This window comes from Penicillium riverlandense (genome assembly GCF_028828495.1).
Source record: "Penicillium riverlandense strain IBT 135883 chromosome Unknown utg000011l_segment0_segment0, whole genome shotgun sequence".
Taxonomy (NCBI): Eukaryota; Fungi; Ascomycota; class Eurotiomycetes; order Eurotiales; family Aspergillaceae; genus Penicillium; species Penicillium riverlandense.
In genome coordinates this window covers 806395-834335 of record NW_026643201.1, presented here as the reverse complement: position 1 = coordinate 834335, position 27941 = coordinate 806395, and the positions used below count along the sequence as shown (strand labels likewise).

The window sequence follows — 27941 nt, the reverse complement described above, 5'->3', positions numbered from 1 at the left end:
ACAGCCCGAATTGAGCGGAGTGTCGGCCCATCTATACCTTTTAGTACATACCATGTATGACTGGGGCCACTCACACATCCCTCAGCAATCGGCCACGAAGGGTGAATGATTCTCGCGCGATCCGCCATCGTTCTCCGACAATTGCCTACCGCTGGTGCCGACGTTTCCCACGCAGCACCCGAGGATTTCCATGAAATCCACAAGTCATCAATCGCCTTCCATTCTTTCCCCAGAAACCCTATAATTTGATACACACTCCCTTCGATCCGGAGAATCCACCCCTCGATCCTCGACAGAAAGGACGATATAACCAGACCGAGAATCCAAAAAAGGCCAGGAGTGGGCCAGAAATACCATGACGTACGGTTTCCTTCTTTGTCGCCCCTGTTTCGGACGAAAGAAGCACTAACGATATGAATTTTGCTTTTCAAAGGAGTCCGGATTCGCAGACAGTAGAACTGGACCGCGAGTTCCTTGATACCATCACGGTTCAAGGCCGTGAATATCAAAAATACGCAATCGATCACCGCATCTACTTCGGACCGGTAGACGAGGTAAGGCAAAAGAGTATTTGCACGGCTTTAGGGCCCCATACTGACGGTGACTCTCGCTGGTTTTAGGAAGAAGCAGCACGCCTTGAAGTGCAGCAGCGGGTCTTTCACCGAATCTTCGATCACCGCCTGATCTTCCCACCCATTTCTCAACCCCGGCGGGTGCTGGATTGCGGCCACGGGTCCGCATCTTGGGCCGTCGAGGTTGCTGAGCAGTACCCCGATTGCGAGGTAAGTGGCACGATCCGTCACCGATACTGATGATCATTAACACTGATGTGTTCAAAGGTCATCGGCATAGATATTGCCCCGCACATGAGCCCGGACGATGTGCCAGAAAATTTGTGGCTCCAGGTAAGTGATTCATCTAGTTTGGTCCGACAGGGCGCTCTGGGCAAAAAAAAAGAGGCCTTTTTTGGTGTGATAACCATGCCCATGCCAGAGTCATAGTTTTTCAGAATGGTCGCTAACGCGCCGTCGAATAGGTCGACGACTTGAATCGGACGTTCACCTTCCCTTCCAACCACTTCGACCTTGTGCATTCCAGACTGCTTGCGACCGGCATCAACCGAGCTAGATGGTCGTCCTATATCCGTGACATCGCCAGGTGTGTCGCCCTCCCCCGCAGTGAACTGGAGGCCTGCTGTAAGCCATTTTGTGGTCGAAACCGCGCATCACTGACACGCTCCGTGTTGAAGGGTTCTGAAGCCAGGAGGCTGGGTTCAGATGGTGGAGATCTACTACAATGTGCAGTCTGACAACGGCTCGCTCACGGACGCGAATGCCCTGAGAAAATGGAGCACGCAGTACATGCGGTCCTTGGAGGACAGGAAGGACCTCCGAATCGGGTCGAGACTGCGAAACCTTTTGATAGAGGCGGGTCTTGTTGAAGTCGACTTGAAGATGATCCCTCTGCCTCTCTCTGCGTGGTCCAATGGTGCGTACTTTGACCTTCTGTCTTGAGCAGCAACAGTCCGCTGACATGAATCCAGACCCAAGGATGCGGGAAATTGGCCGATCCAACTGCGAGAATATCAATCAGCTGCTCCGATCACTCGCCCTATATCCGCTCACCCAACGCTTGCATATGTCGACGGCGACTTTTGATTCTCTCGTGGCGCAGGCCCAGGAGGAGGCGAGGAACCATAATCTGAAGCCATATTTCCCACTGTATGTCATCCCGAGAAAAGCGTGCGCAATATTTCTGACGAAGCCAGGTATGTTTGCATCGGGCGCAAACCATAGGATGTGCCTTTGTGTCTGGCAAGTATAGGACGGATACATTGACTGTTGTCGATGAGCATTCGCCTCGTCGTCGTTTGTTGTTCTTTGCAAGGAGGTTCGCATATACATGTTGATTTAGCGGAAGACATGGGTTAGTCAAGCCAATTTTGTTTATCGCACAATTGCCTCGCTCTGCCACCTGCTGAAGTCCCCTAGCGGAGAAGACCTCCAAAAGTCGACAAGTAATTCGACACTGGAGTCGTATGGTCCCAAAGCACACTCTGCTTGCGGGCTGCCTGAGTCTCTGGAGTGAGAGTTCGCCTGTAGTGTTATTCCCTCTTCACCGCGCAGACACCGACAATAGGATGCTTGACGCTCAGTCGCCGTGGACTGACGGGAGCTGAGCTTTATTCAGATTCTTCCAATGGTCGGCCCTCGACATGCGTTCGAAGCACACGGGGTCGAAGGGGTTGCGGTCCGTGCCGGCCGATCGATCGGCCGGCACTGAAGCTGAGGATCTTGCGTCAGGCCGACCATACCTTCTGGGAAACGTGCGAACATGGCCCCAGCAGCGACGAGATCCGTGGGCTGATCAACCGTGAATGCTGTTGATGATGCCAGTGAATGCGAGATGGAAGAGGAGAAACAAGCGGAAAGAAGGGGCTGTCGGGAAAGGTTAAGTACGATCCATACCATCGGTATCTGCCCCTGGGGAGTCGAGGCCTGGGCCGGCTGCTAGTCCTGGCCATCAAACACAAACACAGAGCCATAGTTAATTCTCTCCAGGAAAACAATCTCCGATTCCATCACGAGCTTCCTCCCAAGAGCAAGCGAGACGTTCGATTACAGTTGACTGGGAATGTCTGGACCTGAAGGGGTTCGGAGGGATGTGACATAGAGACACAGCCAGATAAGGCTGGGTCTGAAGCGGCATTTCTCAGAGAGAACAACCGAGAGATCTTAAAGTGATTATCTTGATGTTGTTACTGCGAGAAAGTGAAGGGGTGTGGCTGTAGGAGATGGGAGCAAACGAACGCAATGATCCCGTTGGGCAGAAACACGGTAGTCATGATCTTCCTACTCCGTCTCATCAGATGATCTAGCTATTTTGCTTCATCACTAGACACCCGACACAAATGGATGTATTTCAAGATGTACCCGGGGACCTTCCATCCTCGGTGCATCAGCTTAGATTTCCATCTGTTCTGGAGGGTCGGGTCATTCGTTCACGATCATGATCATGAAGCTGACAGAACAACTTCTCAATGAAGGGAAATTGAAAAAACATCCTCTCCTTGGTGTCAATCTGGACAGAAATTGCTTTGAGGGCGTGCTGAGTGGCTTCGACTGCTTGACAGGAGGGTGAGAGGAAGAAAACTGGTCTATTCTGTTTAGAAATGAGAGGGACGGGTCATAAATTATCCTACTAGGCGTCTGTCGGACCCCCGGCTCAAATATATTAGTCTATTCAAATTCTTCTGTTTATGACCTTAAGTCCAAATAGCCAAGAAGCATAGAGGAGCCATGCCGGGACACCTAAATTCTCAGGCATTAAAATGACCTAATCAGGAAAAGCGGCGGGACAAAAAAAGTTCTTGGGAATTTGTCGCTCGATTTCTCCAACCACCACAACGCCCTGACCAAGATGCCGTCGACTTACAAGAAGGACAAGCCGTGGGATACGGATGATATCGACAAGTGGAAGGTATGCGCTCTCGTCGAAACTGTTTCCAAGAAAGAAAAATTGACAGGCTCCGCGCTCCATCCAGATCGAAGAGTTCAAACCCGACCACAATGTGGCCGGCAGCTTCGCAGAAGAGTCGTCATTCATGACGCTCTTCCCCAAATACCGTGAGGTCTACCTTAAGGAAGCCTGGCCGGCTGTGACACTGGCGCTGGAGAAGCAGGGGATCGCGTGCACCCTGGATTTGGTGGAAGGTAGCATGACGGTGAAGACAACACGAAAGACCTGGGACCCGGCGTCGATCCTGAAGGCGCGCGACCTGATCAAACTTCTGGCGCGAAGCGTTCCCGCATCTCAGGCGATGAAGATTCTCCAGGACGACGTGGCGTGCGACATCATCAAGATCCGTAACCAGGTCCGGAACAAAGAGCGGTTCGTGAAGCGACGACAGCGGATCCTGGGACCGAACGGCTCAACCCTCAAGGCTTTGGAGTTGTTGACTGGCACCTACATCCTGGTCCAGGGCAATACGGTGGCGGTGATGGGTCCGTTCAAGGGCCTGAAGGAGGTGCGCCGCGTGGTGGACGACTGCATGGCCAACATCCACCCGATCTACCACATCAAGGAGCTGATGATCAAGCGCGAGCTGGCCAAAGACCCGACGCTGGTCAACGAGTCGTGGGACCGGTTCCTGCCCAATTTCAAGAAGCGCACCCTCTCCAAGCGCCGTGTCCCCCACACAGTCACCGACAAGTCCAAGAAAGTCTACACTCCCTTCCCGCCCGCCCCGGAGAAGAGCAAGGTCGACTTGCAGATCGAGTCCGGCGAGTACTTCCTCTCCAAGGAGGCCAAGGACCGCGCCCACAAGGAGGAGGTGGTCGAGCGCCAGCGCGTGAAACGCGAGGAGAAGATGCGCGAGCGCGAGAAGGATTTCGTTGCGCCCGAGGAACAACTGCCCGCCGATGCCGAAGCAGAGAAGAAGAAGAAGAAGGAGAAGAAAGAGAAAAAGAAGCGGAAGCGCGAGGCCGAGGCCGAGGCCGACGGAGACAATGCTGCCGAGAGGAAGGAAAAGAAGAAGAAGAGAAAGAGCAAGTCCAAGGAAGCGTCCTCCGATGCAGAGGAGTGAGCACCTGTTCTTCTTCTTTCTTCGGTCTTTGGCGCTTATGGCTGAGCATGGATTTGGCGTTTCCTATTTCTCGTTCCGTGTGATATCTTTTACATCAGTTGTTGTACAAAATATAAGTATCAAGTAGATTGCTATGATATTTGGTGCTCTGTCTCAATACACGTAGATAATTGTGAATCCATTATCCCAGTAAGCCATTCCAAGAGAGGATGAGCTCAATCTAGAGATGCACAGTGTAAACGGCCCGTTCTTTGAACTCCTTTGAGAAGTGCCTCTCCTTCAATCATCAGCGCATCGACTCAGTCATACGGATCAAACACTAAACCGCATCACTCTGCACTGCCCGGGCAGTCTTCTGCTCCTCCGCACCGACTATACCCTCCCGGTCGTCTGCCATGCCCATTTCATGCGCAAATGTCTCTCGCGGCACCCACTTAGCACTCGTCCTAGGCGTCGACTCGTCGAGCATCTTATCCACCTGCTCCAGTGTGAGGCCCTTCGTCTCCGGGATGACGAAGAAGGCAAACAGGAAACACAAGAAAAGCGCACTGCCCCAGACAAAGAACACCTTGACACCCAGATTGCCCTTATCCTTGTCGACGATGTATGGCGTGATGGTGGCAATGACACAGTTCCAGAGCCAGTTCGAGGCCGTGGCGAGAGCGACGCCTTTAGCTCGGATTGGCAGAGGATAGATCTCGCCGATGACGACCCATGCTGCGGGGCCCCAGGTCGTTGCAAATGAGGCGATATAGCAGCAGGTAAATAATATCAAAAACATGTTTCTGGAGATGGAATGGTCAATGTTTTGGTCAATAATATAAATCACGTTATGTATTTACTTACGCCGCTTGGCCTGGGATATCGGCAATGCCTACGATGGCGACGATGAACTCGCAAACACACATGATGCAGGCACCCCAGAGAAGTAGAGTTCGTCGGCCAAATTTCTCGATCATGTAGAATGATGCTGGGGTGGTCACCACGTTGACTATATTCATGATCGTCGACATCAAGAAGGCGTTGGACATGCCGACTTGCTGGAAGAACGTGGTACCATAGTAGACTAGGTACGGTTAGAACTTCCTCCTTGAATTCAATAGTATTCACTTACAGATGAAGTTAATGCCAGTCCATTGCTGAAACATCTGCAAGGACGTCCCAGCAATGACTCGACGCAGATTCCCACGAGCCGCCAAGCCACCTTTAAAGCAATCAGCCCAAGAGGTGCTAGCAATCTGCTTCTCGTACTCGAAATTGGCTTTGATCTCCGCCAGCTCAGCTTGAATCCCCGGTGCTGTCCCAGACTGTCCGCGAACTCGCTCGAGAGAGCGAAGCGCATGATCCATCCGGCCGCGCCGGACATAGTACCGCGGAGACTCGGGCAGGAAGAAGAGGCCCGCAGCAAGGATAGCAGCCCATATAAATTGCAACCCAATCGGCACCCGATACGACGTGCGGTCGGGCATATCCTTGCAGGCTTGGTCGACGCCCGATGCTACCAGCAAGCCGATCGTGATAGCCCATTGATAGACAGAAACCAGCAGCCCGCGAACACGTCGAGGGCTAATCTCAGAGACGTACAGAATCACAGTGGCCGAAACACCACCAACGCCCAGGCCAGCGATGAATCGGCCAGCTACGAGACCAGTGACGTTAATCGTTCCCACCTGGATGGCGACTCCGATTGTGAAGACGAGACAGGAACTCATGATGGTGGTGCGGCGGCCAATGTGCTCAGAAATACCACCCCCAAGCAAGGCGCCGATGAAGGTACCAGCGGATAAGATGGAGGTAATGAGCGATTTCTGTGAGGTAGCCATTATAAACCCTGAAGGGTCGAGGTCTTTGGAAACGGGGTGTCCGAAGTGTTGCTTGACGAAGTCCATGCCTAGTACGCCTGCGATGTAACCAGAGTCATAGCCGAAAAGGATTCCTATAATTCATTTTCGTGTCAGCCATATAATGCAATATCTAAAGGAGACGATAGGCAGACCAGACCTCCGAAGCTGGCAAAGCCACAGATCATGTAGGCGCGCCAGGTAACAGGGGCTTCGATGAGGTTGAGGTCGGCCGTGCCCACGATATGCTGCGTGTTCGCCATGTCGAGAATAAAACCATAGATTGTAGCACACTTTAGCACGAGATATAGAGAGAGAGAGAGAGAGAGAGAGAGAGAGAGAGTATGCAAGGCAAAAGAAGAAGAGAAAGAAAGAAAAAAGAGAAGTGGAAACTGAAATAGACGCGAGAACGAGAGCGCAACGGTGACACGCGACGGCTACTACGTCTGTTCTGGCAGTGTCTGGCTATACGAGCGCTCTCAACGTTGCATCTACACGTCTTCTTGGGGGCAGGAAGGTACCGGTAATGTATACAGGGGTTCTCCGTTCCCAGGTGGAATTGAACCTGCATATCTCCGTATATAGCTAGGAGACTCGTGTCGAAGCAGTGCGTCCATCCAAAACCTAAAACCACGAGGACGCAGAGCCCCGTTAACCAAAACCGGGGACACAGTTGGCAGTAACTACTACACCGCAAGGCATGTAGCGGGAGAAACACGTCGTGACAGACCGGACTCGAGATGAAACCTGAGGGCGTACAAGGAGAGTGGCGGGCAACACAATATGCCCGCTTACAGTATAGTAGTCATTTGATGCAGGATGGACGTCGGGTAAGAACGGATTGTCCAGAGCCACCGTGGTTATGAACTAGGGTTAGTTTTGCGGGTTGTCCATCTAAAATGGGATTAATCGAGATTTCTGATGAGTGATCTCTTGACATTTCTCAAATGCAGTATCCGCCGTCAAAGTAAAAAGTGGAACTTCGGTGTATTTCCTAATAGATGCACAATATCTTCATCATGAAAATCATCAATGTATGTACAAGTCTGAAGACAGAGTCAATTTCAGACTGTTGAGGACCTCTCTCCTTCAGAAGACATATCACTGCCTTCCAGTCTCCGCAGTTTATCCTGCAGGAATGACTCTTGCTCAAGGCGACTCTGCTTGAGGTCCACAAAGAAGACAAGGACGACGAAACTAAAGACACTGAGCGCAAAAAGGAAGTAGAACGGGGTCGAGGGGTTGTGAGTGGGCGAAGCATCAATGATAGCACTTGAGACAATGGGGCCGATAAAAGACGAAGTCTTGCCGATAATGCTGAAAAGACTGAAGAAGAGGAACTCATGACCGCGCGGAGTGACTTCGGAGATCATGATCTGCGAGTAACTGTACCACGGACAAATAAACAGCCCGTAGAATGTTTGGTAGACCTATACGATATATCAGCTGATATTCACACCGCCAGTCAAAAAGGAGGACATACCCAAACCTCCCAGACATTGTGGAACCCAAATTTGTCCGTCCAGATTCCGATCATGCCCCAGCCGTCAAGCAGGATGATTCCAAAGGCAATCGCGTTGAACATGGTTTTGGTGCCCAGCTTGAAACGCTGTTGGATCCACCAAAATGCATAGATCCCGACACCCTGCGCGGCAATCCCGACGATCAGAAGATATGTCAGCTTCAGGGTATTGTAGGCGACGATGCTGTTCTGCAAGGTCGCGATGACAGTCACAGTCGTGTTGAGAGAATCTCCCAGCAAGAAATACCCTATTGATGGTTAGAAAATGATTCAAGAAAATCATCACAACAGCCGTCGCTCACCAATCAGATACACCAGGCTTTGTTTCAAATGCCAGATCTGCCGAATTGCGTGCCAGAGCTGCCACAAGCCCGCCACAAAAACAGACCGCTTGCCCGGGTCTTGGCCAGGCCGGCGTTTCTCCATGAAGAACCACGGCAAAGAAACCAGCAGCCACACGCCCGAGACGAAGGCGATGAGCACACTGAGGCCCCAATTGTTGTTGGCCTGACTAGCATCCACGTCGAGTCCGAACATGATTCCCACAATGATGGCCAGAATAACAATCTCAGTCACCGATTGAACGACAAATGCGACGTTGGACAGTTTGCTTCGCGTCATGGTATCCTCATAATCGTATTGGTCGCGAGTGATTTGGCCCGACACATATTCGTTGGCCACTTCCTTCATATGGGCGGTGTTGCGCGCCAGACTCGGGAACGCGGCGGTCCAGAAGGTCAGACAGGTCTGATAGGCGATTAAACCCACGATGTACAATCCCACGCCGATATGCCATTGATCCGCGGTGTGCACACCCAGCCAGCCGAAACCGATTCCGTAGGCCACGAGAGACAGGACGATCAGGATATTAGGGCGCCAATAGCCGAAGTCGGCGAAACTACCGATCGTAATGAACACGACGATCTGGATGGCAAAGGAGATTCCATTGCTGAGCAGGACAATGCTGTTGATGCTGCGCAGTTCTCCTGCGAAGGACAGTAGCCCGCTGGCCGGAGCGGCCTGATACAACAGGTTTTGGAAGGCTGTCGGCGCAAAGTCTATTTTCGGGTTGAAAGTCAGTTTTGAAATGGATGTTGGAAAAGAAAAGAACGAAAAACTGACTGAATAGCGACAGGCCGTTGTTGCCGACATAGTAGCTACAGGGGGTTTTAGTTCTCCGCACAGCCAACTCGATAAACCACGCACGAATAGTAGGCCCAAATTTCTTTCTGGGTGGTGCGGTATTGATCGTCGAATTGATCGGGCGCGGTGGGCTTGTCCTCCGCCGAGGGACTTCCGCCGGGAGCCACCTCGTCAGAGGTAAGGATCGCGTCCTTGCCCTGTTCCTGGTCCCGGTCCATGTTTTCCGTTGATGTTGTTGTTATTACTGCGTTGGATTTCACGCAGGTTGAGGAAGGAAAAGAGGAAAGAGGGAAAAGAAAAAAAAAAAAAAAAAAAAAAAGGAAAAAGGAGAGCTGAGCGACTTTTCGCCACGATTTAAATGAGATCCCCCGGCTGGCCGAGCCCCGCGGACGAACTCACAGAGCCACGGGGAGTGCCAGCCACTGGCGTTGGAGTGAGACTGCCGATCGCGATAGCCTAACCTCCCCCGGCCTAGTCGCTGCTTGGTCCCGGACGCTTGGACACTCAGCCGGGACCATGGATGCCGATGTTTCGCGATAATCCGGCACGGGGAGACATGAACAAGATAACAGGAATGCACCCCCGGGAAAAATTGAATTGCGATACTGTCAAACCATGTCCGGAAGAACGAAGACGGCGCGCCATGGGGATACAACCAGGGCTGTTTTAGGTAAACCGCTTCACCGGGTAGAGAAAACTGTAGAATGTTAATTTCGACTCCAAAAAAAAAAATTGAAATGCTTGAGAGAAGACAAACAGAAATGCACCACCCCATGACTTACAGACGCATCAGAACAAATACTTTACAAATGCGTGCTACTAACAACTTCCCAGTACAATCTCTATGGTAGCCATAGTGGTGCCAGCTCGTCGAATAGGACTATTTTCGGCAGGATATCAACGGTCTAGGCTAGCGCATCCACCACGTGGGTCTGTGCGACACTAGCAACTTAGGGTTACTAAACCATGGGCCGGAGGCTGCTTTCCAGGGAAGGTTATGCGTGCCTATTTGACGGATCCCAGGTAGGGACTGTACCTTGTGGGATTATGAGAGATCAGGAAATTCAATATCTCCTGAAAGTGGACCAGATTCATGTTATTCTACATGAAATCATGGATCGGAAATTTGAGTTCTTGGGTGAATAGCTCTCGAATGGATAGGCTGGGGTTCTGTAAAACTGCAGTTCTGCCTTACAGGTGCAAGAAATTCATGCTGTGTACAATCGGTCTTTGCAGTCGGTTTTTGAAAAAGGAAAGGGGCGCTATGGATGTAAATCATCACATCAAATACGCCACATTCCGATGGACGATTTCAGATTTCTACTTCACGGGGTTTGAAGCAAGAGATCCGTTCTTTCCATTGTACAGTAATGTCTCTATCAAACAACTTCGGTAAACCAAGGCCCCGTTCCAGACTTGGTTACGATATACTATGCTGATATACCATCGGGCTGGCTTGTCGAATATGTATTACCACCATGCCTATCTGCATCCTCGGGCGCTTAAAGCTTAGCTCTGCCGCTCTCAATCTCTGTCCAGCTTTGATCATTCAGTTTTTCATAGACTGTGCCGTTCAGCCAGTACAGCTTGTCTCCTGCCCAGTCTTTGCGAGGATCCCAGCCCTTCTTGACGAGATCGCCCTTCGCTTGTTTGAACGTGACTCCCGTTTCAACTCTATTAAGATAATCAGAAATTATGTCAGAAATAAAAGGAGTAAGGAAACTCACTTCTCTGTGATACGCACTAGTCGAGGCAGTGCGTATGATGGAACACCCTTCTTCTTCAGCGCGCCGTACAAGTTTGACATGAGATCGGCTTCGGCGGCCGAGGAGTGTTCTTCGAGAGTGATGCCGGCAGCGCCAGCTTGACCATCATATCTGAAGACAAAATATTGTTACAAAAGGTTAATTTGAAAGGGAGAATGCAGACTTACCCGCCCAGCTTGACGCCATAGACCACGGCATCGTGAACCCCGTCAATCCGACAAATGTGATCCCGGACCTCACCTGCGCTGACATTCTCTCCTTTCCAGCGGAATGTATCACCAACGCGATCTTGGAACTTGACCCATCCAGATAGATCTTGAACAACAAGATCACCTGTGCACTGGAAGAGGTCACCCTTCTGGAAAACATCACGGATAAGCTTCTTCTCAGTAGCCTCTTCGTTGTGCAGATACTCCGTGAGCAAGCCACGGTCACGCACACGGCCAATGGCCTCACCCTCCTCACCAAGACGAGCGCGAACACAGAACCCAGTCACAGGATCGCGATACGGCATCTCCGTCTCAGGATCATACTTGACAATAAATGTATCATCCTCGAGGAATCGGCGGATTGGGCCCGAGAAGCCTACTTTCCCAGCACCCCAAGCGCTGACACCGTGGTTGTCGAACTTGGCCAAACCCTCCGTGGAACGGTAGAACTCTCGGATTTCGGGAACGCCGAATCGCTGACGGAAGCGTTCCCAGATCTCGCCGCGTAGGCCATTGCCCGAGGCCACGATGCAGTTGTGGTTACGGTCGTAAGGGGATGGTGGCGTGGATAGTAGATAGCGGCATAGTTCGCCGATATAGAGAATGCGTGTTGAGCGCGAGTCGTGGACGTCTTTCCAGAATTGCGAGGCAGAGAATTTCCGTCTCAGGCACAGTGTTCCGGCATTGCCTACGGAGTAGCATACCCCCGTGAAGAAGGCCGTGCCGTGAAACAAGGGCAGAGATGAGTACGTGCGTAGCGGGGAGTACTTGGCCCGGTTGTTCGCATCCGCTGGAAGTGTGTTTGAGGTTACCAGTGCCATAATGTTGCGTACGCCGCAGGCTTTGGGCTTGCCCGTGGTACCAGATGTATAGATCAACGCGGTTAGATCGCGGGGAGTACGTTTAGCACATTCGACTCCGGTTGGAGAGAATTGTTGCAGGTCGCTTGAAGTGATAAGTTCAACGGCGCCGGTGGAGATATCGTTAAACGATGACAGATTGAATGCCACGTGTGGTAGGTCGGCGCAAACATGTTGTGACAGGTCTGGGGTTGAGATGATGAACTTCGACCCGGACACAGTCAGGCAATGGATGAATGTATCATCTTTTCGACTCGTTAGACTTTTTCCCTTCTTGCAATTTTAGTGAGAATTGCGTACCTCGGAGGTTGGTGTTAATCATGGCAGCCACCGCACCAAGCTTTGACAGCGCGTAGAGAACAACCACCATCTCGGGCGAGTTGATTGTGAAGACGCCCACGAAGTCTCCAGCCTTGATATCGCGAGCATGCAACAAAGCGGCAAATCGATCAACCACTGTAGCACCGATTAGTCGATATAATTAATATGCAGATTTTCAACACTCACACTCCTTCAACTGGCTGTATGACCATGTTTTGTGCTCAAACCAGAGCGCATCGGCCGCGCCCTGCCCTTCAACCTCGACCACCCGCTCTAGCATCTTATAGATGGTCGTAGAGTCGCCCAGCTGAGCTATGCGCTCACCTAGTCGGGCTGCGAAGGCGCGATCGCCGGCAAGCTGTGAGAGATCGGTGGAGATGGAGAGCTTCGCGTTCAGATAGGCCCCGGCGGCCAACGACAGAGCGGATGCCATGGCCACGGTAGGCGCGCTGACTTCGGAAAGCAGGTCCATTGTGCAGAAGCCAAGTGAGAAATTGTTGTGACAGAATAAAGCGCCGCACCGGAGATGTGCGATCTATCTATACGAAGCCTCCGAGGGCCGGAGTCAGGACGCGGATGTGAGGCGGATGCGGGCAAGGGTCAATCTGCCGTTGATGACGCCCATTGCCAATGGTCCGATTCCTGGCACGTCTCCAGTGGAATTTTCTGAATTACCGCTTATTCCCCGTATTTCAGGGGAAATGTCATCCAAGGAGCATTGGGGAACGACTGTGGGGAGAACGAGATGTACCAGATGTGTAACGACAATACCAGTCCCCACGGTCGGAGTCTTGGCGCTTAACCCCCGGGTTTGGAATGGTAAATTTGATCTTTAGGCCAAATGGGGGACAAAAGGAACAGGGAGAGCTCAATATTCCAGCTTCAACTATTTGCACACTCTTCAATGTGGCTTTGCATTGTGATAATGGTGACAATTAAGCTGCGCTAAATGTGTAACAAGGTTCTATTTCCACCAATTAGAGCCAAGTATCAAGAGCCGAGGTGGGCAGTGTAACGGTATCATACATAATCAGGTCCGAACAGGACGGCATTTGCCCCGGCTATCCGATGCCGTTCAGGGCTCGCTCGGCGGACATCCAGCTCGGCTCGGTCAAGACAGCATAATCGCTCGGTTCTTCCTTTAGTCACAAGTCCCAGGAGCCGCGGTTCATTCCCCCCGCCCCCAGAAGAATAAATAATATAGCGCGCCGTAGTCGTGGGGAAACTGTTCTCCCATTTTCTAACAACATTTTATCTGTTCTACACGATGTCCTCGCCACAACAACGGCTATCCTCTGTCGCAAACCAGCTATCCACTCCTGGAGCTGCTCGGCAGAAGCTTCTCGCTAAAAACCCGGATGATGTGGTATGTACTTTCTGCCCCGCAAGCGCGATTGGGGAGGCTAATGGAACGGGTGGCAGGTTATCACCTATCTGGCTCGTACGCCACTGACCAAGGCGCGGAAGGGTGGATTGAAGGATACGTCGCTGGACACTCTCCTAGTTTCTCTCTTGACGGTATGGTGCTTGTAATTTGTGGTAGGAAATCTATCTGACTGGGAGTCCAGACTGTCCGCGAAAAGTCCAATGTCGACCCCAGCCTCGTCGAGGATGTTTGCGTGGGCAACGTCCTCTGTCCCGGCTCCGGCTATGTCGCCCGCTCCGCCGTCCTCGCCGCTGGCTTCCCCGTGACCGCGGCAGCCTCGGTTGCGAACCGTTTCTGCTCGTCGGGTCTGCTGGCCGTTCAGAACATTGCGAACCAGATCATTGCTGGGTCGATCGACGTTGGTGTGGCTGTGGGTGCTGAGAGCATGAGCACCAATGCTGACGGTGGCGCCCCGGAGATGTCAGAGAAGGTCACTTCGCACCCTATTGCCTCGCAGAACGCGCAGCCCATGGGCCAGACCTCGGAGAACGTGGCCGCGCAATTCAATATCTCGCGCGAGCAACATGATCGGTTCGCAGCGAACAGCTACCAGAAGGCCGAGCGTGCCCAGAAGGCCGGGTGGCTCGACGACGAGATCGTCCCGGTGAAGACTCAGGTCAAGGACCCCAAGACCGGCGAGGTGAAGGAGGTCGTGGTTGACCGGGATGATGGCATCCGCTACGGCACCACCGCCGAAGGACTCAGCAAGATTCGCGCTGCCTTCCCGCAATGGACACCCAGTGCCACCACGGGCGGCAACGCTAGCCAGATCACGGACGGCGCCGCGGCTCTGGTGCTGATGAAGCGCTCGCGGGCACAGGAGCTGGGCCAGCCGATCGTCGGCAAGTTTTGCGGTGCTACGGTGGCTGGTCTGGAGCCCCGGATCATGGGTATTGGGCCATCGCTCGCGATTCCCAAGATCCTCAACAAGTTTGGCCTGAGCAAGGACGAGATCGACATCTTCGAGATTAACGAGGCTTTTGCATCGATGGTAAGTAGGGAGGGTCCTTGTCGGGTAGTGGACGTAGTACATGAGCTAACCCGTATGCTGGTAGGGAGTCTACTGTGTGAGCAAGCTCGGTTTGGATGAGTCCAAGGTGAACCCTCGTGGCGGTGCCATGTAAGTCATGTTCTGATCGACCGAAGTATTAATCACTGACTCGCGGATAGCGCTATCGGTCACCCCTTGGGTGCAACAGGTGCGCGCCAAGTTGTCACTGCGCTGTCGGAACTGCGCCGGCAGAACAAGCGGGTCGCCGTGACCTCGATGTGTGTTGGAACGGTAAGTCACTCTCCTTGTATTAAATGTGGCAATTCTAATCTGTGATAGGGCATGGGTATGGCTGGTATTTTTGTCTCGGAACACTAGAGTCGGGGTGATGCGATGCTGTAGATGCTTGTGCTTGTATATATTTGATAAATGCATATGATCAGTGAACTTTGAATACCTGCTCGTACATACGAACGATCTGCTTTGAGCATGAAGTATATTAACCACCCTCCCAGCCCGGCTCCCTCTACTCTAATCCATCCCTATCTGTCATCATCTCTCCCGAATTAGGGTCCGCCCAGGATCAAGTGACCCCAACCAATCCGATCCGCCCCAGTCACGTGCCCGGCGTCATCAAGTGACCGATGGCGGTTCTTGTTCCTGCTTTCCCCTCAGAGAGTTCCTCATTCATTCCCTTGTCCAACATCTTGACTTGTGTGTGTTTTCTTCCACTTCCCTTCTGCCTACGCCTCTTTCTGAATATACACACCCCCCTCCCTCTTGACCTGATTCCTGCCCCGGCTCCAACCACCCCCCGGTCGCAGCCATGAAGTTCTTATCAGCCGCTGTGGCTCTGGTTGCCTTCGCTCCGCTCCCCGACCAAGTCTCGGCGGGCTCGGTGTCATTCTTCGATCCCTCCCAGGTCCCGATCAAGGTCGACACCACCCAGGATTTCCCAGTCAAGGGTGACAACCCGTTGATGTACTGCACCAGCCCGGCCAATTATCTCCTCCAGATCGACCAAGTGGACCTCTCACCCAACCCACCTAAACCGTCCGTCTTCTCTCTCCCCAGTCTGGAATGACTCTCCACTAACAGGAACAGAGGTCAATCTCTCACCATCAAAGCCAGCGGCACTTTACTCGACAAGATAGAGAAAGGCGCGACCGTCTCCCTGGAGGTGAAATGGGGCTTGATCACCTTGGTGAAACAGACGGTCGACCTGTGTGACCAGATCAAGAATGTCGATCTCACATGTCCTCTGGAGAAGGGCAAGATGGTCTTGACGAAGAAAGTGGACTTGCCCAAGCAGATCCCGCCGGTAAGTCACTCTGCGTTCTCAGTTATCTCGCATACTGATTGAGACCAGGGCAAATACTCTGTTCTGGCCGATGTCTACACCAAGGATCAGCGGCAGGTGACCTGCCTCAAGGCCGACAACCTCGAGTTTAAGATGTAATACACCTGTTTGATATATCGATCATCGCTCTGCAGTTACGTTGCACAACAAATGGCTTTCTTCCGCCTGTTCTACCATCAAGATGCCCCTAGCTCTCTGATTATCTTATCCACGTCACCCACGCCGTTCCTCACGACCCTCTCTGTTACTCCCAGCATTTTCTCACTCGATTTCCTGTTTCGCCCACATCACCGGTGATAATCATGTTTTCGTTCTATGGCTTGCTTCGCATTATCATCCAACAATCGGGACTATTTTCAAGCCCATGCACCCACCTCTCGTGTATTTGAGACTCAGTATAATCCAGCACCTACAATGGGATATTGACTAGAGGCCGAATATATTTGGTTTTTATATGCATACTCATTTCAAACATGACGGGTATCTTCCCTCTAAAGCATTCGATCAACTCTAGCCCCAGAGCCAGCTCAAGCAGGCTGCACTATCCACAAGACCTGAAACAAGCAGAGGGCCGTAGAAGTCTGCATAGGACCATGTAGCTCCAAGCGATGCACACGCCACCTCTTCACCAACCGAAAATAACAGCACTTCTTCCACAACCTTACTCGCCAAAGAGTCGTCGCACCCGCTTGAGCACGCTGTCTTTCTCCGGATCGTAGGGGTGATCTTTGCTGGGGATCTCCAGCACAGCAGGGAAGGGGTCGGCGAATGAGTCGACGCTGTGACGGATACGTTCCGCGATCTGCATAGTAGAAGAGATGTGTCAGACGAAAGAACTCCCAGTCGTATCCAAGCAAAGGGCAAAGGGTAACGCACATGCTGATTGATCAGGACAACAGCGATGTCTTTCCGCTCCTGTGTGAAGTTCTCAAAGGCGCGCTCAATCTCCGAGGTCTCGGTCTTGGAATCGACAACGAGGAAGTTTCGCTGGGAATCCGGCGGATCGGTGACGTGCTAGACAGGAGACAAGCGTCAGCGTCCTGATTTGGTTCCTCTGGCAGCTGGCAGTGATTGTATTGCAGCACATACCCCAATACCTGCAAGCAGAAGCCCGGTGACGGAGCTGCATGGGTCGTAGGTTAGCTTGGGGATCAACCAGAGCGGGACACTGGCGGAGTTACTCTTCGTCGCCAATGACGGCCAGGAATTGCCGGTCCTGCATTTAAGTGTAATTAGCGATGTTTTCACAAGTGACCAAGACTCAAGTACCTTGTATGAAGCGGCCGATGCCGCCATGATGAAAGGAGAGATGTGAATAAGAGAACAAGTCGCTCGAGCTGTCGTTTCCCGATCCTTATCACGGGGCTGAGTCAGCAGACTGATGTCAGCCTTTTTTGTTTACACTTCTCTCGTCTGCATCCCAACCGACACAACTCAACTCTGTCCTCCACGGACTTTTGCATCGGAGGAAGCTGCCGAGGACCAGCTCTGTCCGTTTCTCTCCATTATCACCATGCCCCGCCTCGTCCGCCGCCGTCCACTGGCGGAGCGCATTGGATCCTATTTGAACCCTTGGGACTTTCTACTCTGGGTGTCTGAGGAGATCGAAGGAAATGACTGGGACCAACTGGAAAAGGACTGGGGGATGGCTATTGGGATTGCGCTGAATGCGATGTTTGTCATCGCGCGAGCAAACAGTCAGTCGAGTGGGAACAAAGCCATTGACGACGTGTTTGGGGAGGAAAGTGGCGTGGCTTGGGGTAGCTGGCTGGTAAGTTGTCGCGCAGCAGCTTTCGTCATGTCAGGGTTATTTGAGACTAACGGGAAACTCTGTGCGCACAGGCATCGATTACCACTTCATGTCTAAGTTTGATTTCGTTCGCCAATGCTACCTACACCTTTTACAAAACAAGATCATATCGCCTGTTTGAAGCAGCCATTGACAAGACACCTGCGACACCATCTGCTCAACGAGTGCGAGTTGATTCGAGTCCCATGATCGCGTCGCCGATACGATATCTCGCCAATGCGCTTTCCACAGAGCCAGCAGAGTCCAGGGCACATCCGGACGCACACCGCGATGTTTGGCAGCTTTCTGTTTGGGATCCCTTACCGATCTGTTTACGATTGTTCTGCTTGTTCAGCCCCGGACATGTCATGATTTACTGGCTTTTGCTGCCGACGCAGCTTTCTGATCCTCGCCCCAGTGTGACGATAGTGACGACTATCCTCTTTGCATCGGTGCTCTCTGCCCAGCTGTCGTTCCTTTCATATTTCCACAAGCAGCAAGCCAAGGATTTGACCTTGGTGCACAAGGAGGTTCTGAAGGAATATGACACCAAATTCGTGCATCCACGGACCCAGCCCTTGATGCGCGACGTTGGCACACAGTTCTCTGATACGAGTGCTGGAAGTTCCGACACCAAATACAACAAGGTCGACGTATATACCCCGGCCTTCAATATCCAAGGTGGATTTAAGACCAGTCCAAACCCGAACTATTTGAGCCATGTCGATCCCGAAGGACTTTCTCCCAGGCGCCAAGCCACCGCCTACTCTACGCCCAGCTCTACCATCTTCCAAACGCAGCCATCGTTGAACACACCACAACTTTCGCGAGACGCTTCCCCCTGGTGCGAACCTCGGGCAACGCAATGCGACAGCCGCAGTTCCGGCCATCGGCCAGCACCAGTACGGGCGACGGAGGCAGCCTGGGAGTTTACTCCCATGCTAATTCCCCTCTGCGCAAGTCGGCATCGACTGCCTTTGACCGCCGACTGCAAAGCAACGGTGATTTCTTTTACAAGGAGCGCGGCACGAGTCCACTGAAGAAGCCGTCGAGTCCTCTCAAGCGCACCAGCGTGCCGGGACCCGCGAGTCCTGCGGTTGGCGTGCATAGACCAGGAGGTAGTTTGGGTGCCCGTCGAGAAACGGGCCGCTTCTAGGACGAATTGATCAACACATTTTCTACGTGACCTTTTTTCTCCCTCGAATGCGTCATATGCGAGCAAGGCCTAACTAATGCACGCCCACCTGAGAAGGGGAATGCTCGGAAAGAAACTCCCCTCGTACATATCTTACTTGACGATTTCCCCGATGCAGTTGGACAGGGCATGCTTGACTTCGCTTTCTTTTGCCACTTTCACCCCTCCTGGACTGCAGCCCTTCCACACGCAAAAATGCAACCTGACGTTAAAGGACCAATCCATGTACGAGATACGAATTGCTAAATGTGAGCTTATTGGTGGACAATGTTATACCATAACATTGACCAAAACACCGATGCAAGATTGTTGTCAATCCGCGGCTGGCGCTTTCCGCTTCAACCACCACAACCACCGCTTCGTAACTTCCAAATGATGCAATCACGTCCGAGCCCAACCCTAACACGCGACTGCCAGGGCAGATACTATCCATACCAGATGACGGCGGGGTCTATTGTCGAGCATTCCGCCCCGGGGGCTGGCAGCATTCTTCACCGCGGGCCGCATAACATTCCAGTTCATGACCACACTCTATCCTTACGCGTGTTAGAACGCGATTATTGGGCACTCCGCAGCTGGTCTGGGACCCGTGCCCCCACCGGTTCTCTGCGTCTGCCATTTGTCCTGTCCCGACGCCCCTCGCCAGACCCTCAAGACCGACATTACCACCTAATCCGGGACAGCCACTTCACGACCCCGGAAAGCAAGCACTGCATTTGGACGGCATGGGCCAGATGACGGATCCCATCTGGCTTGCGAGTCGGGCCCGTTAATACCCAGAGCCCTCGGCCCAACATGGCAACCGTCAAACTACCGGAGGGACACTGCGTGAATCTTCATCCACGGCCTCAGCAGCCCAGCCCCTACAAAGCATATCGAGCCGAATACAATAATATCACCGAGCTTTCAGCAGCGACCCCGTCTCCATACACACCAGCAGCGGCGGGCAACCTCCGCAGGTCTAAAGCCACCAAACTTCCACTCCCAAAGGCCTTGGCCGACAAGAACAAGGATCCACGAGGAGAATTGCATTCTTCAAGTTCAGTACCTCGACCAGCGCCACTTTCAATCCGTTCGGCTTCAGCTCGAAACGAAGGGGCAGAAGCTGAATCTATGGCGAAGGATCGGGACCAATACTGGCGGAAGATCCGTGGTAAAAATGACAAAGAATCTCCAAAAGAGTACAACACCGAAAGCACGAACCAGGCGCAGAAATCTTGGTACCAGAACAAATACGAAACCAACACCGAAGACGATCTGTTCGTCACGCACGGAGCCAGTCTTCGAACTGATATTGCGGTTTCCAGCAGCAGCAACAACAATCTTGCGCGCCACACTCGAACCAGTGCTCATCGACAGGTGGAGAGCGAAACGAAATGGCGGAAACATGGCGACCTCTGCGTGGATGCCGAGCCCAACGACATCATGCCACAGAGGTCCGAAAGGATAGAGCATACCACTGATTCCAGCGGACAATCCCATCCGTCAGTTTCGCCCGTGTCTGCTGAGGACAGCTCAATGACCGAATGGGAGGACAGATTCGTTGTTCATATGCCGACCGCTAAAGATCCCAATCCGCCAACGATGACCGCGCACCAGATAGCCCAGTATCAGCAGAGTATCGAAAAAGTGCATCGGAGTGGTGGACAGATGGTTGATCCTGACGCTCTTCCTAGTCCCCCACGGTCGTCTCCCAAAGTGAAAGCGAACTCAGGTGCTTACCAAGACCAGAAGACAGGCCCTTTCAAAGCCTACGACGGGCGTCCTATGCCATCTTTGCCAGAGACCAACCAGCAACTAGCAACTCCAGCTCAACCCCAGGGCCCACCTGGCTACTACAGCCCGGATGAAATTGGGAAGAAACGATTTAGCACGATTTGGGAAGAGTCGTCGCCTTCGAAAAGTAAAGACAAACGATCCTCTGCGGCAGACGGTTCTTTTTTAGGATGCAAACAGATCAATGGGCCCCGGGAGCAGCCTCGGGAGCAGCCCCGAGAAGATACTATTCTCGCTCCGGGGGAGAAGAACCCAGACGAAATCCTTCTATTCTCCGACGAAACCAGCTCAGATCCTCAACACGCTCCGCCCAAGTACGAATTGAAGAGCCGGCAGATAGAAGAGCAGAACGCACCAGCTGCCCATCGTACGGTGCGGACAGCAGAGAAGGCCGCCCTTCAAAACGAGTGGGCACCAACTTCTCGGAATATGAAGCATGTCCAATGCTCGAAGCCATCGTCCAGGACGATGTGCCGGGATCACAGTTGCCAGCAACACGAGGGATCAAGAGAAACCTCTCAGAACTCGAACTCGAACAAGGAAAACTCCCACCCTACTGGCCACTCCCGCCTGCCGGAGATCCCGGACGACGATCCCCGAGGCGACGATGTGTTCATTATCACACCCACTATCACACGCACTTGGATTCCCACGACCGAGAAGAAAGCCCTGTATCCAAAACCGCAAGGAATCCGACGTCCTTCTGTTGGAAATGGCCACGCCGTCACCGGCGAGGCCATGAAGGCCGTCCGCGCGAAGCCTCAGATGGTGTCCACCACTCCTTCTGGGCTACGACCCGCGATTCCAGCGTCGCTCACAAGCTCAACCGGGCCGAAGATGACACACTCTCAAACAACACAGCTCTGCAGGGCTCTTCCCGCCAAGGTCGACGCGAAAGAGAAAGAAGAACGACCCCCAAACATAAGGCAAGGTTCAGGCGGTATCCGTGGGTTCATCCGTACCTCCGGGCTGGTCAAGTCGCCTAGTGACGGCCTGACTTCAATCATTCGCACTGGGGTTGGCTCTCTTCATCTCCCGGATCCTACACGAAAACCGTCCTCGATTACCTTCTCAGCGCCTCCGTCGCGGGACAACTCTGACTCGTCCAAATCCAGCAAATCGTTCTACTCGGCGAAGGACTCTACGCCGCCGTCTTCAATCAAGGAGGACCACACCATGGTTCACTCTTTGCTTCGGACTGCTAAGGTCGTGGAAATCGCTGAACTGGATGGTCAGCAGGTGTCTAATCCAAAGGAGTCAATTCCAGTTCCGAAGGAGGTGCCTAAGGTGGCAAAGGAAGCACACAAACCTGTCAAGGAAGCACCTAAACCTGTCAAGGAAGCCGCCAAAGTGCCCAAGGAAGCGCCCAAGGAAGCACCCAAGTTGCCCAAGGAAGCGTCCAAATTGTCCAAAGAGACATCCAGGTTGTCCAAAGAGATCCCTAAACCCAACACTGCACAAACTCGTGCCGAGGCGCGTGAGGTCCGATCGCTGGAAAAGACCACGACTCGCGAGAAGCGACACTCCAGCAAAGACAAGCCCAAGGAGAAGCACAGTTCCCGCAAGGATACATCTCCGCTGGACACGGCAATCGCCGTCAAGGATGTAAAAGACGCCTTCAATCCAGTGGCACTGTCACTGGTATTCGAGCTCGCCGTCGCCATAGCCTCGTACATCCACCGAAACTTCCGCAACTGGGTCGATAACCCGCACGTCAAATCCGTGCTGAACAGTATCATGAACATGGCTCGCCACTGCTACCGCGTGTTCATGTGTATCTTCCGCGCTGTCTCCCAGTACCAGTCTACAGGATCTTGGCCCAAGCCCCGCAACGACCAAGCTATCAGTAGGTTCCTGGTTGAACTGCTGCAGGCTATTGTGTATCTGTTTGTTCTGGGCTTCGGCGCTGTGGTCATCGGACGGGTTGCAGGCTACGTCGTTCTGGTGGGCAGCTGGGTCGTCTGGTTTGCGAGACCTTTTGCTTGGACCGTTCAGAGCGTCGGCCGAGCTGTGTTTTAGTATAACTATTCTTTCTTTCTGATGGACTACGAGATTGGATGTGGGATATGCAAGACTGAGTTCTTCGATAAGCGTTGCATTTTGCTTTCCTGTTTCTGTCTGCTTCGGTTTCTAATTTTTTTGTTTCCCATGGGGTTTCTTTGTGGTGGTGGATTATGGATGGTGTTTTTCGGTCGGTGTTGATGGCTCTCCAGGATGGGACTTACATTCATTTCTGACTTGGTTTTTCTGTTTGCGCTCTATCCATACTGTCATTCCTATCTATATACGCAGAGCAGCCCATACTTCCTTTCCACCTGTTACCTTTCCAGCAATAATCCCTAGTGGTTTCAATGGTGCATTACAGCGAATCTTGGATGCAAGACCAACCTTGCAATTTACTCTGAAATCCTGACCTAAAGCGATTACGACAACATTAAAAACCAGTAAACCCTACGCGTGACTTACATGACAAGATCTTCTTCAATTGCAAACGAGTTCTATTAGACAAAATCCAACGACTGGATACAAAAAGGTGAAGAGAGAGAGAAGGGGCAGTGCCACCTCCTGGAGTTAGTGATTATGATGTTGAATGATTTTTTGGGGTGTCTCTTAGCCGAAATATTTTTTGGTCCTCCCGTTCTCTCTGGTGGATACACGCATGTTGTTGCCCCGTACAATGTTAAATGTGCAAGGTAGCAGTAGTCCAGAAGATAGATCAAGCACCAGGCCTGGGAAGAAAAGATGAAACAAGAAGAGAAGAAAGAAGTAGAGACGCACACCGTTATTGTTAAAGAGACGGGGTATCGGTACATGAGAAATGTGTAAATGTTGAAAATGAGGAACTGAGGTGGAAACGCTCAGGAAGAAATCGTTGAGAGGTCTTCAATCGTGACGCCATGACGCATTGCAAATCATGCCCGAGAACGGTGTTGGATGAATTGTTCTCTTTTGTTCGGGACTTCGTATCGTTGAGAATGGTGATGTTGAAATTAGGTGAGAGCCATGGTAGTGGTGGGAGTTGAGTAGGGTGGAAGAGGTGAGCTTGGATTGAGAGAGCTCGAGTGCCAGGAGCTCTTGTTGGAACAGAGTCCTGAATCCCGGTTGAGTGGGAGAGAAAGAAAGAAGGGTTTAGTTCTTGGGTGCCCCGTTCTGCTGAGCAGTGCCATTGATTGCCGTGGTGCCGTTGGTTTCTGGTTTTCCAGGGATCTCGACATCGAGATCCTTGATTTCTAGGTTGTCGAAGAGATCAAAGACGGCATCATTTCTGTGGAAGTCATTGTCGACTATATTCCATTCTTGTCAGGAAAAAAAAATCAGTTAAAAGGGATATGGATGATCTTACCGATGTTGACAAGGTACCAGTCGTCCATCACATGCTGGATCAGTTTGCGACTGGGGCTTCCGGCCTCGTGGCACTTGGCCCAGTCCTCACCCAGCTGGTAAGCTTCGTCCTTCCAGGCAAGGAAACTGATCGTCTCGACGATAGTCGGCTGGATGATTTCTCGCCCAGCAAAGATACCCCAGGTCAACGCATTCGGACTGTCGATCGTGTTGGTTCTCAGCTCGCCAGTCTTGCTGATGGCATGATATGTGAGATCTTCGTTCTTTTCGATACGCGCAATCAATTCATCGATCAGATAGGAGGGCACCATAAGCTCCAAGTATGCCTTTTGGTAGACAAACCCATTCTTGGGGCCCCAGCCGAAGATAGGATGAGAAGATTTGACGCCATTGACCGCAGGCTGAGAGTTGATCGTCAGGAAGCCCCTGCGGTTCAAAGCGAGCAGCTTATCCTTGATGGCATTTGCTTCCGCGGTGATCGGCGAGTCGCTCCAGGGCAAGCGATCCAGCTTGCCCTCCAGGAAGCTGATAAGGATGTCGGACAGATCCTTGAACGATTTCGGTTCACCCCACAGCTTGATATTCTGCTCGTTTGTGCCCTTGAGACCGACGCCGTACGCATCGAGTTCACCAAACGCAGGCGAACGGGAGTCGGTCCAGCGACCGTTCGGGTATTCATCCCACGTCTGTGTACGCGCAACATACGACGAGTTTCGGTTCCGCCAGAACACTGGGCGCACATCTTCATCCCTGCGATTCAATCCAAGCGACGGCCGCCATGGCAGAGGCCGTTGAATTGGAGATTCCTCGGATGGTGCGAGACCAAGCTCTTCCAGAACCAACCGTGTTGCTTGTGCAAGGTTCATGGTATAGAAGTGCAAGTGGTTGATACCGGAAGCCATGAGCTTTCGGCACATCTCTGCGATCAGATGCTTCCCAATATTCCGAACGGCCGCATCATCGTTCTTGACGGGCTCAAGTGACTCCATCCAATCCGGGGGTACGCGAGTCTTGGTCCAATTGGACCGCCGAATGAACGAGGCGTATGTCTGGATGGGCATGATACCGGGAATGATTGGAATATCGATGCCCTTGGCCCGGCACTTCTTAACCCACTCGATAAAGTTGTCCACGTCATAGAACATCTGTGTGATCACAAAGGAGCTGCCGGCATCAACCTTCTCCTTCAAGTGATCGATAAGTTGATCCACGTCCGCGTTGTCGTCGGCGCCCTCCGGGTAACCACCCACGCCAATGTCGAAGTGGTTACCGTACTTCTCCCGAATGTACTTGACCAGATCCTTGGCATAGCGAAAGCCTCCCTCCGTAGCTTCCCAGTTTTCCTTCTCTCGCGGCGGGTCACCTCGAAGGGCCAGAATATTGGTGCAACCAGCCTTGTAGGCAGCCTGGAGGGCTTGGTCGACCTTTTCCCGCGGCATGTCTGTACATGTCAGATGCATACACGTCTCCAACCCATAAACCGATTGTGCCACGCCAACCATCTCGCACGTCAGGTCCGATAGGCGGCCACCGGCCCCCCAAGTGACATCGACGAACGAAGGACCCAGTCCGTGCATGCGATCCATGCGGTCGTAGAGGTTCTGCACACCCTGAGCGGTCTTGGGTGGGAAAAACTCAAACGAGATCCCTGGTTGCCCAGCGGCCTCGTTCTGCATCAGCTTCTCTCGGATATGCATGGTGTCGCGTCAACCTATGCAGGAGGGATTTTCCATTAGCGAATTGTCCGACCGAGAAGGGTTTCTAAGAAGCCGGACGGAGGGGCTTAACCATACCACAGGCTAGGATGTAGTTCAATTGGGTCCTTCTTCGGGGCTGCGACAGACACCGGCGAGGCGGGGCAGAGTCTGCAACAATGGTATTGCAGGGGATGACAGGGTAGAATACTCCCCTGCGATAAATGTCGAGCACCAAATAGGCCAACTCAACAAAGAACAAAGAGAACCCGAAACCAAACAACAGAAGGAAACAATGGCGAGGCAGTGAAGCAACAAGAAGCGGGAAGATGGAGGGGCGAGGTTTTGGCGGGGGAGGAAAAGCACGTGTTCTGCCCTGCCCTGGGACTGTCCACGAGAGCAACGATGAGCCTCAAAGTCAGTCGGCGTGCTCGGTTTGAGTTGCACGACCTATCTGTCTTTCTGACTAACTGTATGCTTCCAAAGACACGGTGTTGGTGCTGAACTGCCCGAAATAAGCCCTCCGTTGCCCCTCCGAGCGAAAAAGAGGGTCTCCCGGGAAATTTTTCCTTCGCCGCTTTCGCTCCGCTTGCACTTGGCAAATCTCACTTCCTTTAATTCGACCCAGCGGGGCTTCGCAGCTGAATCTTCAATTCCTTTTTTGATATCGCAAGATAGCCCCGGCAAAGGCAGTGAATAGACGATGTCAACCACCACCATCCCCCCGCCGTCCGCCAACCAGGACTACAAGGCGAGCCTGCTTCCTCTTCTGATCTCCAACAATGTGCTCTCCTTCGGCACGTACGTCCTGAAGTCTGGTCGCGAGTCGCCCTACTTCTTCACCTCCTCTCTCCTGCACACCGCTCCCTTGCTGCGTGCCACCTCCGCCGCTTACGCCAGTGTGCTCTCCGCAGAGCCATTTGTCACCACCAACGCCGATGGGATCACAAAACCCAACTTCGACATCATCTTCGGACCGGCTTACAAGGGCATTCCGATCTGCGCGGCAGTCACCAACGAACTTGCGGTGCGGGACTCGCTAGCTGCCTCGCCCCAGGGCACCTGGGACAATGTGAGCTACTCGTTCAACCGCAAGGAAGCCAAGGCACACGGAGAAGGTGGGAACATTGTCGGAGCCCCGCTTAAGGGCAAGCGCGTGGTTATTGTGGACGATGTTATCACCGCGGGCACTGCACTGCGTGAGGCCGTCGGCATCATTGAGAAGGAAGGAGGAATCGTCGCTGGTGTGGTGGTCCTACTGGACCGGGAGGAGCGAGTGAGCGATGCTGAGCCAAAGAGCGCTATTGGTGTCGCGCAGAGGGACCTCGGTGGGAACATCCCGATCCGGTCAGTCATCGGTCTGCATGACTTGATCGAAAAGCTGGGTGACCAGATTGGCGCCACGGAGATCCAGCGGTTGAAGGATTATCGGGCACGCTACGGTGCTGAATAGATGGGAAGGTGGACAAATGGTCAAACGAGGCATGATACATGATAAACAGATCCAAAAAACGATACCAAGGTAGTTCGGAGTTTCTCCCACAGGACATCAATGCCTTGCAGGCCGTGATGCTACGGACACGCAGGATAGGCTAGATGAAAATAGCCCGCGCATCCGCCGACCATCCCGGTGCCTGCAAGTTTCACAGTTGCTGCTTTTCCATTTCCCGTATTTTGCTCTTTCCACTTATTATAGCAGCCATGGCAATGGACGCTGGAGCACGCGCAACGACTATTGGTACATGTTTCTGTGACCAGGCCTCCTCGTCCAAGATGAAATCTCTTGAGCAATGATCAAGTACAGCGTGCAACAATTCTCCGGCCAGGGAGTCACCACTTTCCGAGTACATAGGAGCACGGGCCTTGTATATGTACTCCATATCTCCCTGGATGTCGATGCACGACCAGGCGAGATGGAAATGCCTGTCATGTACCCACGTCCCAAAGTAGGAAATGACTTACCCTGTGCATTGAGAGACGTTGTGCTCTAAAAAATCTACGGAAACGTGTGAACGGTTTTAAGATACTTGCTCGTGGCAAAACATCGTCGACAAACAGCACATCTGGACCCAGTCTAGAAGCTCGAATCGGTGCCTAGAGCCCTACAGCTTTGAACCTGTT

At 52.6% G+C, this 27941-nt stretch overlaps 12 protein-coding genes across 12 annotated transcripts; 7 read left to right on the top strand and 5 right to left on the bottom strand.

The window, feature by feature from the left end:
- Nucleotides 1-413: 413 nt before the first annotated feature.
- On the top strand, nucleotides 414-1796 carry N7474_011024 (class I SAM-dependent methyltransferase; the record flags this gene model as incomplete). Its single annotated transcript, XM_057202434.1, has 7 exons — nucleotides 414-554; nucleotides 621-782; nucleotides 840-905; nucleotides 1037-1158; nucleotides 1250-1488; nucleotides 1544-1721; nucleotides 1769-1796. 7 exons carry the CDS (start codon nucleotides 414-416, stop codon nucleotides 1794-1796), a joined length of 936 nt encoding a protein of 311 aa, XP_057047718.1.
- Nucleotides 1797-3420: 1624 nt separating this feature from the next.
- On the top strand, nucleotides 3421-4585 carry N7474_011023 (KRR1 small subunit processome component; the record flags this gene model as incomplete). The annotated part of the gene is made up of 2 exons (XM_057202433.1): nucleotides 3421-3480; nucleotides 3527-4585. The coding sequence occupies 2 exons, from the start codon at nucleotides 3421-3423 to the stop codon at nucleotides 4583-4585; spliced, it is 1119 nt and encodes a 372-aa protein (XP_057047717.1).
- A 319-nt stretch (nucleotides 4586-4904) lies between these two features.
- Nucleotides 4905-6689, bottom strand: N7474_011022 (sugar porter family MFS transporter; the record flags this gene model as incomplete). Its single annotated transcript, XM_057202432.1, has 4 exons — nucleotides 4905-5370; nucleotides 5432-5651; nucleotides 5700-6521; nucleotides 6587-6689. 4 exons carry the CDS (start codon nucleotides 6687-6689, stop codon nucleotides 4905-4907), a joined length of 1611 nt encoding a protein of 536 aa, XP_057047716.1.
- Nucleotides 6690-7490: 801 nt separating this feature from the next.
- Nucleotides 7491-9309, bottom strand: N7474_011021 (putative autophagy protein (Atg22); the record flags this gene model as incomplete). Its single annotated transcript, XM_057202431.1, has 5 exons — nucleotides 7491-7856; nucleotides 7910-8196; nucleotides 8251-9006; nucleotides 9071-9105; nucleotides 9155-9309. 5 exons carry the CDS (start codon nucleotides 9307-9309, stop codon nucleotides 7491-7493), a joined length of 1599 nt encoding a protein of 532 aa, XP_057047715.1.
- Nucleotides 9310-10593: 1284 nt separating this feature from the next.
- N7474_011020 (putative bifunctional fatty acid transporter/acyl-CoA synthetase (FAT1)) lies at nucleotides 10594-12719 on the bottom strand (the record flags this gene model as incomplete). Its single annotated transcript, XM_057202430.1, has 5 exons — nucleotides 10594-10765; nucleotides 10819-10968; nucleotides 11025-12171; nucleotides 12227-12382; nucleotides 12434-12719. The coding sequence occupies 5 exons, from the start codon at nucleotides 12717-12719 to the stop codon at nucleotides 10594-10596; spliced, it is 1911 nt and encodes a 636-aa protein (XP_057047714.1).
- Nucleotides 12720-13514: 795 nt separating this feature from the next.
- N7474_011019 (putative peroxisomal 3-ketoacyl-coA thiolase (Kat1)) lies at nucleotides 13515-15042 on the top strand (the record flags this gene model as incomplete). The annotated part of the gene is made up of 6 exons (XM_057202429.1): nucleotides 13515-13613; nucleotides 13670-13765; nucleotides 13816-14664; nucleotides 14729-14793; nucleotides 14844-14955; nucleotides 15004-15042. The coding sequence occupies 6 exons, from the start codon at nucleotides 13515-13517 to the stop codon at nucleotides 15040-15042; spliced, it is 1260 nt and encodes a 419-aa protein (XP_057047713.1).
- A 448-nt stretch (nucleotides 15043-15490) lies between these two features.
- Nucleotides 15491-16123, top strand: N7474_011018 (ML domain-containing protein; the record flags this gene model as incomplete). The annotated part of the gene is made up of 3 exons (XM_057202428.1): nucleotides 15491-15717; nucleotides 15769-15985; nucleotides 16034-16123. The coding sequence occupies 3 exons, from the start codon at nucleotides 15491-15493 to the stop codon at nucleotides 16121-16123; spliced, it is 534 nt and encodes a 177-aa protein (XP_057047712.1).
- Nucleotides 16124-16685: 562 nt separating this feature from the next.
- N7474_011017 (H(+)-transporting V1 sector ATPase subunit F) lies at nucleotides 16686-17320 on the bottom strand (the record flags this gene model as incomplete). The annotated part of the gene is made up of 5 exons (XM_057202427.1): nucleotides 16686-16826; nucleotides 16901-17038; nucleotides 17114-17147; nucleotides 17206-17240; nucleotides 17294-17320. The coding sequence occupies 5 exons, from the start codon at nucleotides 17318-17320 to the stop codon at nucleotides 16686-16688; spliced, it is 375 nt and encodes a 124-aa protein (XP_057047711.1).
- A 217-nt stretch (nucleotides 17321-17537) lies between these two features.
- N7474_011016 (Nur1/Mug154 family protein) lies at nucleotides 17538-18969 on the top strand (the record flags this gene model as incomplete). Its single annotated transcript, XM_057202426.1, has 3 exons — nucleotides 17538-17795; nucleotides 17867-18657; nucleotides 18711-18969. 3 exons carry the CDS (start codon nucleotides 17538-17540, stop codon nucleotides 18967-18969), a joined length of 1308 nt encoding a protein of 435 aa, XP_057047710.1.
- An 834-nt stretch (nucleotides 18970-19803) lies between these two features.
- Nucleotides 19804-22803, top strand: N7474_011015 (putative NTP binding protein; the record flags this gene model as incomplete). Its single annotated transcript, XM_057202425.1, has 1 exon — nucleotides 19804-22803. One exon carries the CDS (start codon nucleotides 19804-19806, stop codon nucleotides 22801-22803), a length of 3000 nt encoding a protein of 999 aa, XP_057047709.1.
- Nucleotides 22804-23913: 1110 nt separating this feature from the next.
- N7474_011014 (methylenetetrahydrofolate reductase (NAD(P)H) MET13) lies at nucleotides 23914-25823 on the bottom strand (the record flags this gene model as incomplete). Its single annotated transcript, XM_057202424.1, has 2 exons — nucleotides 23914-24068; nucleotides 24128-25823. The coding sequence occupies 2 exons, from the start codon at nucleotides 25821-25823 to the stop codon at nucleotides 23914-23916; spliced, it is 1851 nt and encodes a 616-aa protein (XP_057047708.1).
- A 700-nt stretch (nucleotides 25824-26523) lies between these two features.
- N7474_011013 (orotate phosphoribosyltransferase) lies at nucleotides 26524-27273 on the top strand (the record flags this gene model as incomplete). Its single annotated transcript, XM_057202423.1, has 1 exon — nucleotides 26524-27273. The coding sequence occupies one exon, from the start codon at nucleotides 26524-26526 to the stop codon at nucleotides 27271-27273; it is 750 nt and encodes a 249-aa protein (XP_057047707.1).
- Nucleotides 27274-27941: the final 668 nt, after the last annotated feature.